This window comes from Camarhynchus parvulus, chromosome 17, assembly GCF_901933205.1.
Source record: "Camarhynchus parvulus chromosome 17, STF_HiC, whole genome shotgun sequence".
Classification (NCBI taxonomy): Eukaryota; Metazoa; Chordata; class Aves; order Passeriformes; family Thraupidae; genus Camarhynchus; species Camarhynchus parvulus.
The window spans coordinates 10,166,971-10,181,917 of record NC_044587.1 but is presented as its reverse complement, the minus strand read 5'-3'; the positions used below and the strand labels follow the sequence as shown (position 1 = coordinate 10,181,917).

The 14,947-nt window shown below is 54.4% G+C and overlaps 1 protein-coding gene across 1 annotated transcript in view; it reads right to left on the bottom strand.

Moving 5' to 3' along the window:
• Positions 1–14,413, bottom strand: part of RGS3 (regulator of G protein signaling 3) — a 64,215-nt gene extending 49,802 nt beyond the window's left edge. The window contains exons 1-7 of the mRNA XM_030961566.1: positions 14,307–14,413; positions 11,188–11,269; positions 10,404–10,509; positions 9,582–9,915; positions 9,107–9,146; positions 5,603–5,790; positions 3,823–3,906 (exon numbers count right to left, since the gene is read on the bottom strand). Of these exons, the coding sequence (XP_030817426.1) occupies positions 3,823–3,906; positions 5,603–5,790; positions 9,107–9,146; positions 9,582–9,915; positions 10,404–10,509; positions 11,188–11,269; positions 14,307–14,381 (909 nt within the window). The 5' untranslated portion in view covers positions 14,382–14,413. The remainder of the gene's footprint in view (positions 1–3,822; positions 3,907–5,602; positions 5,791–9,106; positions 9,147–9,581; positions 9,916–10,403; positions 10,510–11,187; positions 11,270–14,306) is intronic.
• Between the last annotated feature and the right edge of the window lie 534 nt (positions 14,414–14,947).

The window sequence follows — 14,947 nt, the reverse complement described above, 5'->3', positions numbered from 1 at the left end:
CTGTGCCCTGGGCTGCCATCCCACACTGACGGGCTGTGACGTGTCTGTAACAGCCCTTGGCAAACAGATCTACCCTGAAAAACCACAGGGCTCCTAAAAGTCAAGAGCAAACAAACAACAAACACAATGTCTGGGCTCACCCAGGCAAGTCACAGAATTCACCAGAGTTGCTCCCTGGAAGGTCAAAGTAGCTTTGGGTATTTAGCAGAAGTCATTTCCTACCCCACAGTCAGAAATCCAGGAGCTGCCAGGACAGAAGGACTCTCTGAGGACAGGGATGGGCACCCTGGGTCATTGCTGCAGTGATTGAGGCCAATGGCCATTGTCACATGGGCCTTTTAGGGGGTCTGAGCAGATTTTACAGGGGGGAAATGTTGTTCATAGAGGCTGACCCTGATGTCTCCACACTGCTCATCGGGGTGTGCTCTGCACCACAAACAGCAAAGCCCCTTCTGCTGAGGGACCTGAGCAGCTACAGGACATAACTGGCAAAGCCCTGGTGCAGGAGACAAGGACACATTTAAAGAGGGAAATCAGGAGAAACTGAAAGCCAAGAGGGAAGGCAGGAGCAATGGGCCAGTGTGCTGCCCAAGGGGGGATAACCCCGGGACTGCCACTGAGCCCTGCCCTGGGCAGGAGGGAGCCAATATCACACCTGGGGAAGAAAAATGTGACAACAAAATCACTGTGAAAAGGTGCCCAGAAATGCAGCCTTGAAGAGAGAAAGAGGAGAAAGCCTCCTGCTCTACAGAGAGGAGCATAAACCCAGCCAAGCCCATCCATGAGGCTGCAGGACTCAGAAGGAAAGGCTTCTAGACAGTTTATCCATCCATCCTGACCTGCAGACCCTGCCAGAGTGGCAGAAAGGGGGGATGAGGAGGGCAGGAGCGTGGCCCACACTAAGCAGACACCTCAGGGCTTTGGGAGGCCTCCAGGTCCATTGGAGATGGATGGACAAGGCCAGAAGCCACCTTGGACACCCCGTGGGCCATCACCCGCTGGCTCCTGTGGCACTCCACGGGCTGGAGGGATTTCAGGAGGCCATAAAATGGGAATTGCAGCAAAGTCTAGACAGGATGTGATTAAGGCCTGAATAAGGACTGCCCCAGAGGTAAGGTCAGGGAAAGGACAGACCCTGGCAAGCCTCCAGAGAGATAGGTTGACTCCTTCAGGAGATGGGAGAGAGTTTGCTCAGGGACAAGGATGCAGTGCCTGATGTGGAAACTGCCACAGGGAAAAGATTCTGGGGGTTTGGGGAAGAAAGAACGGAGCAGGAGCTGCAGCTCCAGTCCCTGCACCCAGGCCCTCCTGTCTTGAGCCTCTCAGGCAAAGCAGATTAAAAACACACAGAGAACAGTCCTGCAAAGCACAGGGGGCCAGCTGGACAGAGGCTGTGTGGGAAGAGCAGTGGGAAAACAGAAAACCTCATGGAGCAAGGAAGGAAGGACTGGTTGGACACAAGACAGCCTCTGCCCAGGCATCAGAGAAGGCAGAGAGGGAAAGAAGTCCAGCAAAGAGAGGAGTCAGAGCCCTCCTGCACCAGGGGAAGCTCTGTGGTGTCCAGGCTGTTTTAGGTGTTGCTGGCTGCAGAGGTTCAGGTTCTCTCCCCTCAGAGCCCAGCAGGACCAAAGCAGAGCCTGGCACTCCAGAGAGACCTGCAGGAGCTCCTTGGAGCTCCACAGAGCCTTCCGTGGCCGTGCCACACACTGAGACAGGAGAGAGCCCTTCCCAAGGGCCACAGGTGACATCCCAGCCTTGCTCTCTCCACTGTCCCTGCCGGCAGGGGCTTAGCACCACGGGCTGTTCCCTTCAGCACTTCTCATTTCTCACCCCACTGACTCAGCCCTGCTGCCCTGCCCCTGTGCCAGCTCACCCAGACAGCACAGCCCCAGGGCAGCAGCATTCCCAAACACTGCCTCACACTCCTGGCCTGCATCCTGCCCTTGCCTGGCACCAGCTCCAGCTGGGAAATCCCCTCCCAGCACCAGGCTCATCCCAAGAGCATCATGGGCAGAGTCCTTCCCCTGAGACGTTTTCCCCCTGACCCTGCCCACTGTGGGGTCTCTGCTCCTCCAAACACACTTGTCCTGGGGTTCTTCATCACCCCCATGTGCACAAATACCCACCCAGGCTGCAAACAGCATTAATTATCCATAAATATTCCACATGTGGCTGCTGCTCCAAATATCTGAGTCTGACCTGAAGGCAGGTACCTCCAACCCAGCCAGGAGGAGCTCCCTGCCTTCAGCTGCACCCCCAAGCCATCCAGCACAGCTGTGCCACACAACCAGCAGTTTACCTGGGTTTCAGTCCTGCAGGTGCCCAGAGGAGTCTGAGCAGCACAGGACAGCAGGGCAGACAGGGAAAGGGGTTTAGTTAAAAGTTAGTGCCCCATTTTCTAATCAATCATGGAATTTTTCATGTACTTTGATGTATTTTCATGTACTTTTTGGCAGAAAAAAAAAGGAAAAGTTGTTCAAGTCAAAGCAAGGGATGAATTACACAATGAAAAGCAGAAAGAGAGAGGAGTCACTTAGCACAACCCTCTGCTGGTTTGTACTGGCCAGTGATGGGAATTGGCTCTGGCCTTCTGCTGTTGGCCACCCAGAAACTAAAACCAGTGAAGCAGAACTTTCTCTACAGATCTGTGGAGATGACACATTGTTCACTCCTACTGAATTCAACCCCAAATTACTCTGTGAGAGCCTCTGAAATTACCCCACAAGAAATGTTTCTGGTTAGCACGAGTGGGCTCTGCCTCTCTCCCACATTCCAAGGCTTTGCACACTTTGCAGTTGGATGCAAGTGAAGCCAGCAGCAAATGTGATCAACACATCCAAACCCTGCCAGTTTGGATGGTAAGAGCTGTCTCATCCCCCGGGTGCCAAAGTCCTGTTGTGTCCCCAGAGTTCCAACAGTTCTCCAACAACATGGCAGAAAAGTTGAAGTAAGAAGAATGAGAGGAATTTGGGCAGGACACGTGAGCTGTTCCAGGAACTGAAATTCTGAAAACATCTGCAGCAAGTTCTCTGTCTGCTTCTAGTTCTAGTTCTAGTGGATTCTCCTTCCCTAGAGATGCTGCAAAGCCATGTGGACACAACACTGAGTGACTTCAGGGGACCCCTGAACAGGGGGATGGGACTGGATGACCTCCCCTGGTGCCTTTCAGCCTGAACCACTCTGTGCTTCTCTAAGCTGGCAGAAAACATCCTTAAACCCCCTCCTCCTGAGCCTGCTGGGCTGTCACTGATGTGCATTTGCCACCCACAGTTTCCTCCCTCTGAGCCCAAAAGCAACAGGAACAACAGTTGATTTTTAGCACAGAGAGTTTTGATATTTAGTTTACCCCACAATAAACTGTCCAGAAGTCTTTCCAATATCATATCAATACAATCACTGCACAATGAAACATTTCACTTCTCCATGTAATGAGTCCCTTCCAGTCCCTCCAGTGTCTAAAGGGGCTCCAGGAGAGCTGGAGGCAAGGACAAGGGATGGAGTGCCAGGACCCAGGGAATGGCTCCCACTGCCAGAGGGCAGGGATGGATGGGATTTTGGGAATTAGGAATTGTTCCCTGGCAGGGTGGGCAGGCCCTGGCACAGGGTGCCCAGAGCAGCTGGGGCTGCCCCTGGATCCCTGGCAGTGCCCAAGGCCGGGCTGGAGCAGCCTGGGACAGTGGGAGGTGTCCCTGCCCATGGAATGGAACTGGATGAGCTTAAGGTCCTTTCCAACCCAAAGCAGGTGATTCTATGATTCAATCCTCTATGTAAGACAGCAGAAGAGCAGGTTTGGAGAGCTCAGAGAATGTGGAAGAGTTTTACCTGTGTGGTCCTGTTCCTGCTCTCAAGAAGGAGCAGCTCCTCCGACAGCAGCAGAGTCCGGGCTGGGTTGCAAAGATCCAGGGGCTACATTTGGATGGGAAAATTTAAAAAAAAGGAAACAAAAGAAACAGTCAAACCTTCCAGTGACAGTGTGGTTGGTGAGATACACTTTCCACCCACCAAACCCACTGTGTCTCACTTTGAGCTGTAACTCACACGAGGAGAAGCCACCCCGCACTGTGCTCAGAGGGACACAAAGTCTGCGGAGCCCAGTGAGAGGAGAAAGCAGAGCCTTGCACTCACACCTCCAGCAGCCCAGCTGTGAAAAGAGCAGCAGCCCTGCCTCTGACAGGGGCTGCTCTCAGGGGGGGTTATGGGTGTTTGTCAGCAGGAAGCACAACCACAGGGCTGGCACGTTGGGTTCCCACGGCCCTCACGCACCAGCGTTTGTAGCTGATGGTGTGCATCACTCCTAAAGCAACTTTTAGGAATTCCTGTCCCTTCCCGTGCCACACCCAGCTCAGTGCTGGAGAATGGGACAGGTTCACGTGTCCTGAGTGCACCACAAACCCTGCAGCAGCAGAGTGGGAGCAGAAGGGATCTGCACAGGGTCACAGTGCAGGGGGAAAAAGCAGCTCCTGAGGGGCAGATTCCCAGGCACAACCCAGGATGAGCTTTGGGAGTAAGGAGGCAGAAAGTGCCAGCTGTGCTCCTGCCAAAACAAGCTGAGGCTCACCCAGGGGCCATAGGGAGGAGGGGGTGATCAAACATCTGCCCCCAGCTCCAGCCCAGCCCACACTGGCCTCAGGCAGCCCAGGGCTCAGGCAGAGGGACAGGGAATGGGGTCCATGGCTTCAGGCTGGGCTGAGGTGACAGGGACACTGCCACAGGAGGACAAAGGGCTCCCCACAGGCTCAGAAAGGAAGGGATTCATCAGCAATGTTCTTAAATAAATGGAGCAGATGGGATTTTTGGGGTTCTGGTCACATGAAGGACAAAACGAAGGACACAGAGGGAGTTAGAGCTACCATCACCAAATTCAGGGCTGTTCTCTTAAAACAGCTCATGGACCTGCAGAGGCAGAACTTTCCCTGTGGAGCCATTACTGCTCTGAATCCTTGTCCTCTGCTCTGGGGCCAGGCTGGGAGAGCTGGGGGTGCTCACCTGGAGAGGAGAAGCTCCAGGGAGAGCTCAGAGCCCCTGCCAGGGCCTGAAGGGGCTCCAGGAGAGCTGGAGAGGGACTGGGGACAAGGGATGGAGGGACAGGAGCCAGGGAATGGCTCCCACTGCCAGAGGGCAGGGCTGGATGGGATATGGGGAGAAATCCTTCCCTGTGAGGATGGTGAGGCCCTGGCACAGGGTGCCCAAATTTTAGTGTGACCACAGCTAAATTAAAACCCCTTTGCACACACTGACAGCACAAAGAACCATCAAGAAGAACCACACTGATCTGCAATTCCAAAGTCAGCTCTGAAGCCCAAAAGCTGGGACACCTCTTCCTGACCCAAGCAAGTACCCAGGGCCAGATTTGAAAGCTGAAAAGGAGAAAAGATAGATCCAACATAGAATTGCTTGGGCAGGACACAATTCCCTTTGAGACAGCCCCCAGCACTGTGCCAAGTGCAGCCAGCTCCAGAGGAGAGCTGAGCATGGCAGGGATCCTGCTGGGAGGGGGATCCTTGCATGGATGCCCAGCTGGGCACTCCTGGAGCTGAGATTGGGCACTGAGCACATCCAGCCCCCGTGGCTGCACTGACCTGCACAAAGATGGGGAACTGACCTGCACAAAGATGGGGAACACCAGCACTTTGGGGGCCAGGGTCACGTAGGTGCCGTAGGAATGGGGGATGTGAGGCCTCACTATGGTGCAGTTCTGGTAGTTCCCATAGCTCTTCATGCTCTGCACAGTCTTCATCAGCCTGGATTTCCTCCCAGAGCCCGTGTGGGATTTCCCTTTAGAGCCATTCCCTGGATGGACACAGGAGGCAGAAGGAAACACAGGATGAGGAGGGAGCTCCAGCTCTGTCACTCCAGCTCAGTCCTGCTCTCCCAGGCTGGAGCAGGGCTTGGGAATCCTGGGGAGCTGCTGGGGCCAGGAGCCGCAGGGACAGGCATCACTCAGCTACCCAGGAGTCCCAGGGATTCAAGGAATAACAGCACTGATCCATTGTTTCCAATGGCAAACAAGAGGCCCCTGGGTGGTTTTGTTCCAGGGCTGTTTGCTTGGTGGCCCGAGGACTTCAGTGGGTGCCAGCAGCAGCACAGACACGGCTGGGAAGGTACAGACAGACCCCAGGGAGGCCACAGCAAGCTCTGCTTCAGGCCAGCACATCCCACCAGTGCCCTGCCCTCTGAGTCTCCCCCTGCAGTGCTCTGTCCCACCCTGGGGTCCCAGCCCAGCAAGGACCTGGAGCTGCTGCAGAGATCCAGAGGAGACACCAGAGATGCTCCAGGGGCTGGAGCCAGGCTGGAAGAGCTGGGGGTGCTCACCTGGAGAGGAGAAGCTCCAGGGAGAGCTCAGAGCCCCTGCCAGGGCTAAAGGGGCTCCAGGGGAGGAACTTCAACATTTTTATCCACACAGGTCCTGCCTGCTCTGGATTCTAGGCATGGAATTAGCAAAGTGCAGGGATGCCATGAATGGGGCAGTGGGTTAATGACAGCTCTCAGAAGATGCTGGGATTGGAGGGGTCAGAGAAACAGGCAGGAGTTACAAACACTCGTGGCTGGATCAATCCCTGCTGCTGCCAGCAGTGGTTCCTCAGACATTGGGTGTATTTATAAAGGATGAGCTCACTGTTCATGAGGCTGGCATCACATCATCCTCTGTTTTTCAGCATTACATTCTGGGCTGGAAAAGGCCCAAGCAGCCTGACTGGCTTTCAGTCTGTCCCTCTTCCCTGAGGAGAGTTATCCTCACTGAAAGGAGGGATTACAGGAGCCTTTCTCCTGCACCCTCCCACCCCTCCTGAGCAGAGCCCAGACCACGTCCTGCTGGACCCCAGCAACCTAAACCTGCCCTAAAACCCACAGGCAACAGATCCAACAGGAACTGCATGGCTCTCTAACCAAAATTCACACCTTCAAAAGAAGTCCCACTGAAAAATCAATGTATTCCCTTCCTCTCCTCCTGTAGCTGACGAACTGAGCCAGTCTGGGGCTGCAGGCAGAGCTCTCCCCTGGGATTGATCCCATCCAGGTGAGGAGCTGCAGCATTCTCCTTCACCGGACCCCAGGGCAGCCTCTTCCCTCCCTGCAGCGACACAGGAAGGAGCATCCCTCCTGCTCCACCACTGAGCCGGCCCCCAGCATCTCCCACCACAAGCTTCCGCTCCCTGCAGCCACCCCAGAGCTCCTGCTCCCACCACAGAGCTTCTGCAGCTCCTGCTCCCACCACAGAGCTTCTGGAGCTCCTGCTCCCACCACAGAGCCTTTGAGCCCCTTTTCCCACCACAGAGCTTCTGGAGCTCCTGTTTCCCACCACAGAGCTTCTGGAGCCCCTGTTCCCACCACAGAGCTTCTGCAGCTCCTGCTCCCAACACAGAACTTCTGGAGCTCCTGCTCCCACCACAGAGCCTTTGAAGCTCCTTTTACCACCACAGAGCCTTTGGAGCTCCTGCTCCCACCCAGAGCCTTTTACCCTCGCACTGTGAGGGATGCCCAGCACCTTCCCAGGCAGAAATGAGCCAAAACACTCCTGACCATGGCCCAGGGCAGATAAGGCCTGGTCCAAAGCAAACACACAAAGCTGCCCAGCATTACATATTCCATTAAGCATTAGGAAATAGCACATTTACTCCCAGATAAAGGCAGCAGGGGCAGCCAGCCTGGGCTGAGAACCCAGCTTGGCTGTTTACTGCTGGCTGGAGCAGCTGCCTCTGCTGGGGGCACCCTCATGACCTAAGAGCTTGTTTCCACCTCTAAGTGCATTAATCCTGACATTTTCCCCTTTCCCTTTTTCCTGGTTGCACTGGCAGATAACATCAAAGCTCAAGAGACAGCTCAGCACAGGCCAGATAAGATCTGTCTGGGCTGTTCAGGATTTGCTTTTGCTCTTATCCCCAAACCACCTCGTTCTATCAGAGGAAATAATCACCTGCACAGGTCCTGGCACAGAAACACACCCAGATGTCAGCTCCTGCCACTGGCTGGGCAGCTCTGTGCTGCCACACTTCATCCCTGCTCAGGTTAACTGATACCTCCCTCCCCCTGAACTTAACATTAAATAATTAAAAACAAATCCATAAAAATTAAAAATTTGCTATGGGATGAGGCCCCAGCCTTTCAAATCCCACCCCACTGTAAGAACAAGTCCCCCTAGTCCAGCTCATCTTTTCACAGGATCCCCAAACAGCAGGAAAGAGCTGCAGTTATCCACAGAACAAAACATCCCCTGCAGCTGAGAGTGGAAAATTCTGCTGGTGCAGGGCTCCAGGGCTGGGAGCTCCCAAGGCAGGGGGGCCTGGACCCCACTGCTCCCTCCTGCTCCCCAGCACTCCCCCATGGCTCTGCCAGCCCCACTCTTGGCTTTCTCTGGACACAGCCCCGCCTCAGGGACAGCACCAGTTTGCCAGCTGTGCCCTCACCAGACAGGGAATGCTGAGGGGTTCACATCCTCCAGGAGCTCAGCTCATCCTGAGGGCATCCAGACAGGCCAGGGCAAGCACAGCCTCCCAAAGCTCCCAAATCCACGAGCAGACAAGGGGGATTTCCACATGGACCTGGATTCCTGCAGTGCCCAGCCCTGCCACCCACCTCAGCCCACTCTTCCCACAGGCCCAACCATCCCCAGGGAGCTCCAGGCGCCCCACACACGCCTCTCACAGCTGTGGTCCACGTCATGAGCTTATGTTTCAAAGGTTTTTTGAGGAGAGCTGGCCCAGAGACTTTGCAGCAGCCCAGGGCTTGAATATTCCCCAAATCTGGCACAACTGATGTGAGGCACAGCCACCCTCACTCCTGTGGCACTGAAGGAGTCAGAGCAGGGAGCAGCTCCCCAGCAAGGCCTCGTGGATGAGGAGAACACGTGGGGAAGCAGGATGCTCAGAGCCCTCACCCTGCCATGGAGGTCCCCACAGCAGAGCCCTCTGAGAGCTCCCCAGACCCCTCATGTGAGGCTCACCCCGTGCCCAGCTCCCCTCTGCCTTTGGGTTCAATGATCCCAAAGCCCCTGGGCTGCTGCTCCCGCCCTCAAAGCGCAGCCCTGCAGGGTTGGCACAGGGGGCTGATGGTGCCAGCAGGCCCAGCCTGGAGCTCTGAGCAGCTCCCCCAGGCCAGGCACACTCACCCACAGTGCTGCTGTCCTCCTGGTACACGGGCCTCAGCAGCTGTGGGGGACAGAGACAGGGACACGGTCACCGGCAGCCGGCCCAGGGACAGTGACACAAACAGCTACAGAGGGCAACACGCCAAACCCAGCCAAGCCAGAGCACTTCAGAGAGGGGCAACAAACATCTTTGCAGCAGAAAATGAGAGCAGTGACCAACAGTGTGGTTTGTGAAGTGGGAACAAGACAGTGGGCTGTGACTGTGACCCCACAGGTAATGGGTGGAAAGGGTGCTAAAAGGCAGGGCCAGATGGAGCCAAGGCTCTCTGGACACTCCCCACATCCTCCCCACACCCCTGGGGTCAGCCCTGAGGGGAGGCAGCAGGGAAATGCTTTAGGAAAACAGGGAAAGGGGACAGAGGGGTGGCTTGTGAAACTGGCAAATCTTCAGAGCTGATGCTGGATAAGGCTGAAGCAGGCCCAGCAGGGGCCCTACCTGGCTGCCGGGGTTCAGCGGGGCCAGGATGATGTAGTTCTGGTCGGCAGCAGAGGGCACCCGGGACAGGGCGGGCAGGGTGTTCTGGCCCCGCTTGCCCAGCTCCGTGTACCTGTCCCAGGTGTGCAGCCCCAGCCCCTCGGAGCCGTCATAGAGGATGTGGCAGCTGCGGCGCTGCTCCGCCTGCGCGGGGCCGCTCTTCTCCCGCTTCTGCGGAGGGGACTGCAGGTCGTAGGCGGATTTGCAGGAGGACCTGCGGGGCATGGCCTCGTGGGCCGGCTTCACCTGCGGCACCAGCCGCCACACCAGCAGGATGATCTCCGTGGGACAGTTCCTGGCACAGATGGGTGGGGAAATCAGGGCTGGAGCTCCGTGTGCTGCACCCAGCCCTGCAGCCCTTCCTCCCTCCAAAGCCTCAGCCCCCCTCCCGTGCTCCCCAGCCCCTCCATCCTTCCTTCCCCTCCAGGGAATCCTTTCCTGCATCCTTCCTTCCCCTCCAGGGAATCCTTTCCTGCATCCTTCCCCTCCAGGGAATCCTTTCCTGCATCCTTCCTTCCCCTCCAGGGAATCCTTTCCTGCATCCTTCCTTCCTCTCCAGGGAATCCCTTCCTGCATCTTCCTTCCCCTCCAGGGAATCCTTTCCTGCATCCTTTCCCTCCAAGGAATCTTTTGCTGCATCCTTCTTTCTCCAAGGAATCCTTTCCTGCATCCTTCCTTCCCCTCCAGGGAATCCTGTCCCGGTGTCCTACATCCCTCAGAGCTTTCCCCTTCCCACAGTCTCTCAGTGCTCTCCCTGCCCTGAGGTTTTTGGGGAGCACTCACCGGATTTCGTGGGCCAGCTCCACACATTTCCAGTGCTCCACAGGCTGCTCGTTCAGCTGCAGCACCGTGTCCAGCTGCTGCAGCCCTGCCTTCTCTGCCGGGCCACCTGAGGGGGACAAATTCATCACCTGCCAGGCAGGAGGCTGATGGGAGGGGGAAGAGAAGCCCTGGAGCTTGGAGACCCCCAGAGAGCCCCACAGCTTGCAGCCCTCACTCCCCCAAACCCCACCTGACACCCACACCCGAAAATGAACTGGGGTCAGCCAGCCTGGAGCTTCACCTTGCAGCACATCCACACACACAGAGCACCAGGACAGAGCCAGCAGTGCTCCCTCAGACCTGCTGCATGAAATTCCCACATTTCCTGGGGTGCAGTGGGGAGCAACAGAGCACACTGGAGACACCAGTCCATCCCACAGGTCCACAGCAAGAGGTTCTACTCAGGGAGCTGAGGATTCCCACAGTCCTGATCCCCTCTGACCTGTTTTCTCCCCAAATGATTTCGGAAGGTCACCCAACCAGACAGACAGTTCTCAGGTTGGAGAGGGGAGGGAACAAAATCTCTGCAAATTACTGCACAACACTGCCAAAATAGTGACAGTGCTAACCCAGGGGCCTCTGACCTCATTAGAGGCAACAGAGAATTCATCTAATGAAGTTTCTTGGAGATACCCAGAGTCCTGCAAGGCGTGGGAGCTCCAGAATCACAACCAGCTCTGGGAAGCACAAAAAGGAGGAAGAATTGATTCAAATCAAGAGGGATGCAAAGGATCCAGTCTCTTACCAGAGTCCACGGCCTGCACACGGACTGGGGCATCACAGCAGATGGTGAAGCCAAAGCCGTCAGAGCCCCGAGGGATGGTGATCTGCAGGGAGACACCTGTCAGGTGGGAGAGCAGCCACTGGGTGTGATCCTCACTCCCACACTGCCCCACAGCCCCTGGCAATGCTGGCACATGGCATTGGAGAGATGGGGAAGGGCTGTCACTGAGACCCCACGGGTGGAATGGGGGCTGAAAGGCAGTGCCAGATGGAGCCAAGGCTCTCTGGAACCACAAAAGGAGTGTTTGTTTACACACACTCTGCTCCCAGCCCTTCCAAGTGTAAGGAAAGGTCTGAGAAGCCATTGGAAAGGAAAACCTGGCAGTCTGGCCCTGACACTGACTTCTCTAAGCAAATCACTTAAACATTTCATTTCCTGTTGCAGAATACAGAAATAGCAGCACTCCCCTGCTCCGGGGGGAGCTGCGAGCTCAGCATGCTCCTGTCCTCCAGACATCTGTGTGCATCACCCCCTTCCCTGGGCTGAGTGTGCTTTCCCTCACTGAGTTTGGAGAGGATGGATGCTGGGTTGATTTAGGCTCATTTCTCCTCCTGATTCGAGGAGCATTGAGCTTATTAATAAAATTATACTTATTTTTTGATGTTGGCTTCCAGCAGCAGCTCAGCGTGACAGATCCTGTAAATACCTGATTAGCCCCCAAGACATTAGTCAAGATGCTTGTTTTACTGACAGAGAAAAGAAAATTACAAATCCTACATCTGACCTGTATTATTTTGAGACCAAACAGGCAGAAGGAAGATGAGGAATTCAGCAGAAGCTGCCAAGGAGGTGATGTGGTTCCTCACTCCTTTACCACGGGAGGGCAAAGCAGTGAGATTTCATTTCCCTGCACTTTGTCCCTGCGTGATTGCTCAGCATAAAATCAGGCTTCAAAAGAGAAACTGGCTTGCCCTGGCAGGACCAAACACAGATCCAGTCCCATTGCACTATTTTTCTCTCAGGAGTTTGCTGGTTCCTCAAAGAGGTGGCTCTGCACCTTTGAATGAACCAGGACTCCATGGTCCCTGTGAGTCCCTTCCAGCCCAGGATATTCCACATCCTACAATTTCATCTCCAACACCAAGCACTGGCACCAGGAGCCAGCCCAGCATCTCTCCCACCACGGAGACTCCACGGGCACTTCCCAGCCCAAGGTTTCCCTGGGTCAGGGCTCCCACTCCTTCTCCCTGAGCTGGCTGACCTTGCCCCCCGCCTGCTCTGTGGTGCTGAAGAGCAGCTTCTCCCTGCTGATGCTCCTCAGCTTCTCCCTGCTGATGCTCCTCAGCTTCTCCCTGCTGATGCTCCTCAGCTTCTCCCTGCTGATGCTCCTCAGCTCCCACCACCTTGGCCATCTCAGACAGTCATTGACGCTTTTTTGCCCATTTTTTCCAATTTTTTGCCCATTTGTGCTGCCATGCACAGAGCTAAAGAACTATGAGCAGCTGCCGTGAGCTGGGAGGTGGCTGGGGAGGCTTCACGTACCCAAACTTTGCCAGAAAACACAGAGGAAATCTTCAAAATAAAGACTTGAGGAGCTCTAAGAGACAAAGCAGAGTCAGTTGTTACTCAGCCAAGGCAGAGCAGCATGAGATGGTCACCACAGCCCTGGCAAGGAGGGGGCAGTTGGGTTTGGAATTCTGCAGCTTTTGTAATTCCCAGTGTTTGCTGTCCCCCACAGCAGCTTTGGAATAACCTGCACCATGAGCTCAGGAGCACAGGGAGAAGCTGACCCTGAGCTGGGAGTCCTAATCCAAACCACAGAGAGAATATTTCTTTGAAATGCAGGAGACTGGGACCTGCACATGGAAAAGCAGCAGCTGGCATTGTGCACTGGGAGAACTGGAACCAGCACAGCGAGCTACTCCCCAGGAAACAACTGCTGGTGGCTCCCAAAAACACTAAAATCATTTTAAAAGGGCTTTTGCTTCTTCTCTAATAAGGGGGAAATTAAGACAACACCTTGCAGCTTAACACTGTTACCATCAGCATGCTACCTGCAAGTTGTACAGCAAATATATTTTTCATATTTGCATATATTTCTGTATTTTAATAATTTATATATATTTCAAAAGCACCCCTCCCTGCCCATTTCTCCACTGCAGCAACAAGCAGAGACCAGACACAGGCACCCATGTGAAGGTGCTTTCCTTCTACTCTCACTGTAATTTACCAATTGTAACAATATCAAGTCGATGCCTCACAAGCAGCACCCATGGAGTCCATTTGTCGGGTTGTGCCCTTTTCTGACCCAGAGATGGGGAAACTGAGAGGCCTTTTAAAAACTTTTATTCCATTTTCAGTCTCATGTGAAGGGTGAGACAATACAGATGTTATAATTCACACCATCACAATCAGAAGCTAATTATTTCCTAATTACAATACTCTATAAGTGTTTCTTGGCCTATCAGCTTTTTGCCACACCATGCTGTAAATGCCTTAAAGCCAATCATCTAAAATTACCCCTCATGGGTCCCACTACAATGCATCTTTCATAGTTCTATTTCTCCAAAGTATCCAGTCTTATTTACAAGGCCATGCTTTGAAACTTATTTCTAGCTCCATTCCTCTCACAACAATATCTGTCCTATTCTGTGACATTTCTAAGTCAGCATTTCTTATCTCAAAGTTTATATACTATGTGAGCTTTCTGTCAATCTTTAAGAATCCTCTACAAATGCACTCCCCACATCCAGCCCTACAAATCCATTCCCCACATCCAGCCCTACAAATCCATTCCCCACATCCAGCCCTACAAATCCATTCCCCACATCCAGCCCTACAAATCCACTCCCCACATCCAGCCCTACAAATCCATTCCCCACATCCAGCCCTACAAATCCATTGCCCACATCCAGCCCTACAAATTCACTCCTCACATCCAGGCCTACAAATCCATTCCCACGTCCAGCCCTACAAATCCATTTGCCATATCCAGCCCTACAAATCCATTTGCCATATCCAGCCCTACAAATCCATTCCCCTCATCCAGCCCTACAAATCCATTCCCCCCATCCAGCCATGGCAAGAGAGCTGCCAGGCTCTCAGGGATCTGTCCCAGGGTCGGTGCCAGGGATACAGACCTGCCGGTACCTCGGCTCCGAGCACACCTTGCAGAGTCCATGGAAGCGGTTCATGGCTGTGCCCCCCGAGCCCATGAAAACCCCGCGGCTCCCGCGGCACTCCCGGACTGCTGGGGCTGGAAGGAGCCCCAGTCACGCTGGCATGACCGCCCATGGGAACCCAGCTCCCGAGAAGAATGGCAGGAAGCCACCTTTCACCTCCCCGGCCCCTGCGAGCGCTGTATGCCGCTCCACGATAAGCCAGAGGCTTCCTGAAAGCCCTCACTGACGAGGAAGGGAGAGAGTTTTATATTAAAATTCCTGTCAACTCTTTAGTATTCCCCAGTCCCAGCTCTGTTGATGTGGCTTTTGTTCCCGTGGCATTCTTGGGGCGCACGGAGCACTTTGTTATTGCGACGTTCTCACAAACACTTGGAGGATGTTTGAGCGGCGTTTCACAGGACTGGCTGTGAGAGCCTCGCTCCATGAAGGACATGACTCCATGCTCGTAAAAAAAATCAGAGGTTTGGGTTTGTAGAAGCAATAAAAAAAAAAAAAAAAGAAAAAGTTTGTTTTCGAAAGCACAGACCCAGAGGATATGCACGTCCCCGTGCTTTGTGCTCATAAAGTCACCAAGGGGGAAGCATCAAGGTCAACTGAGC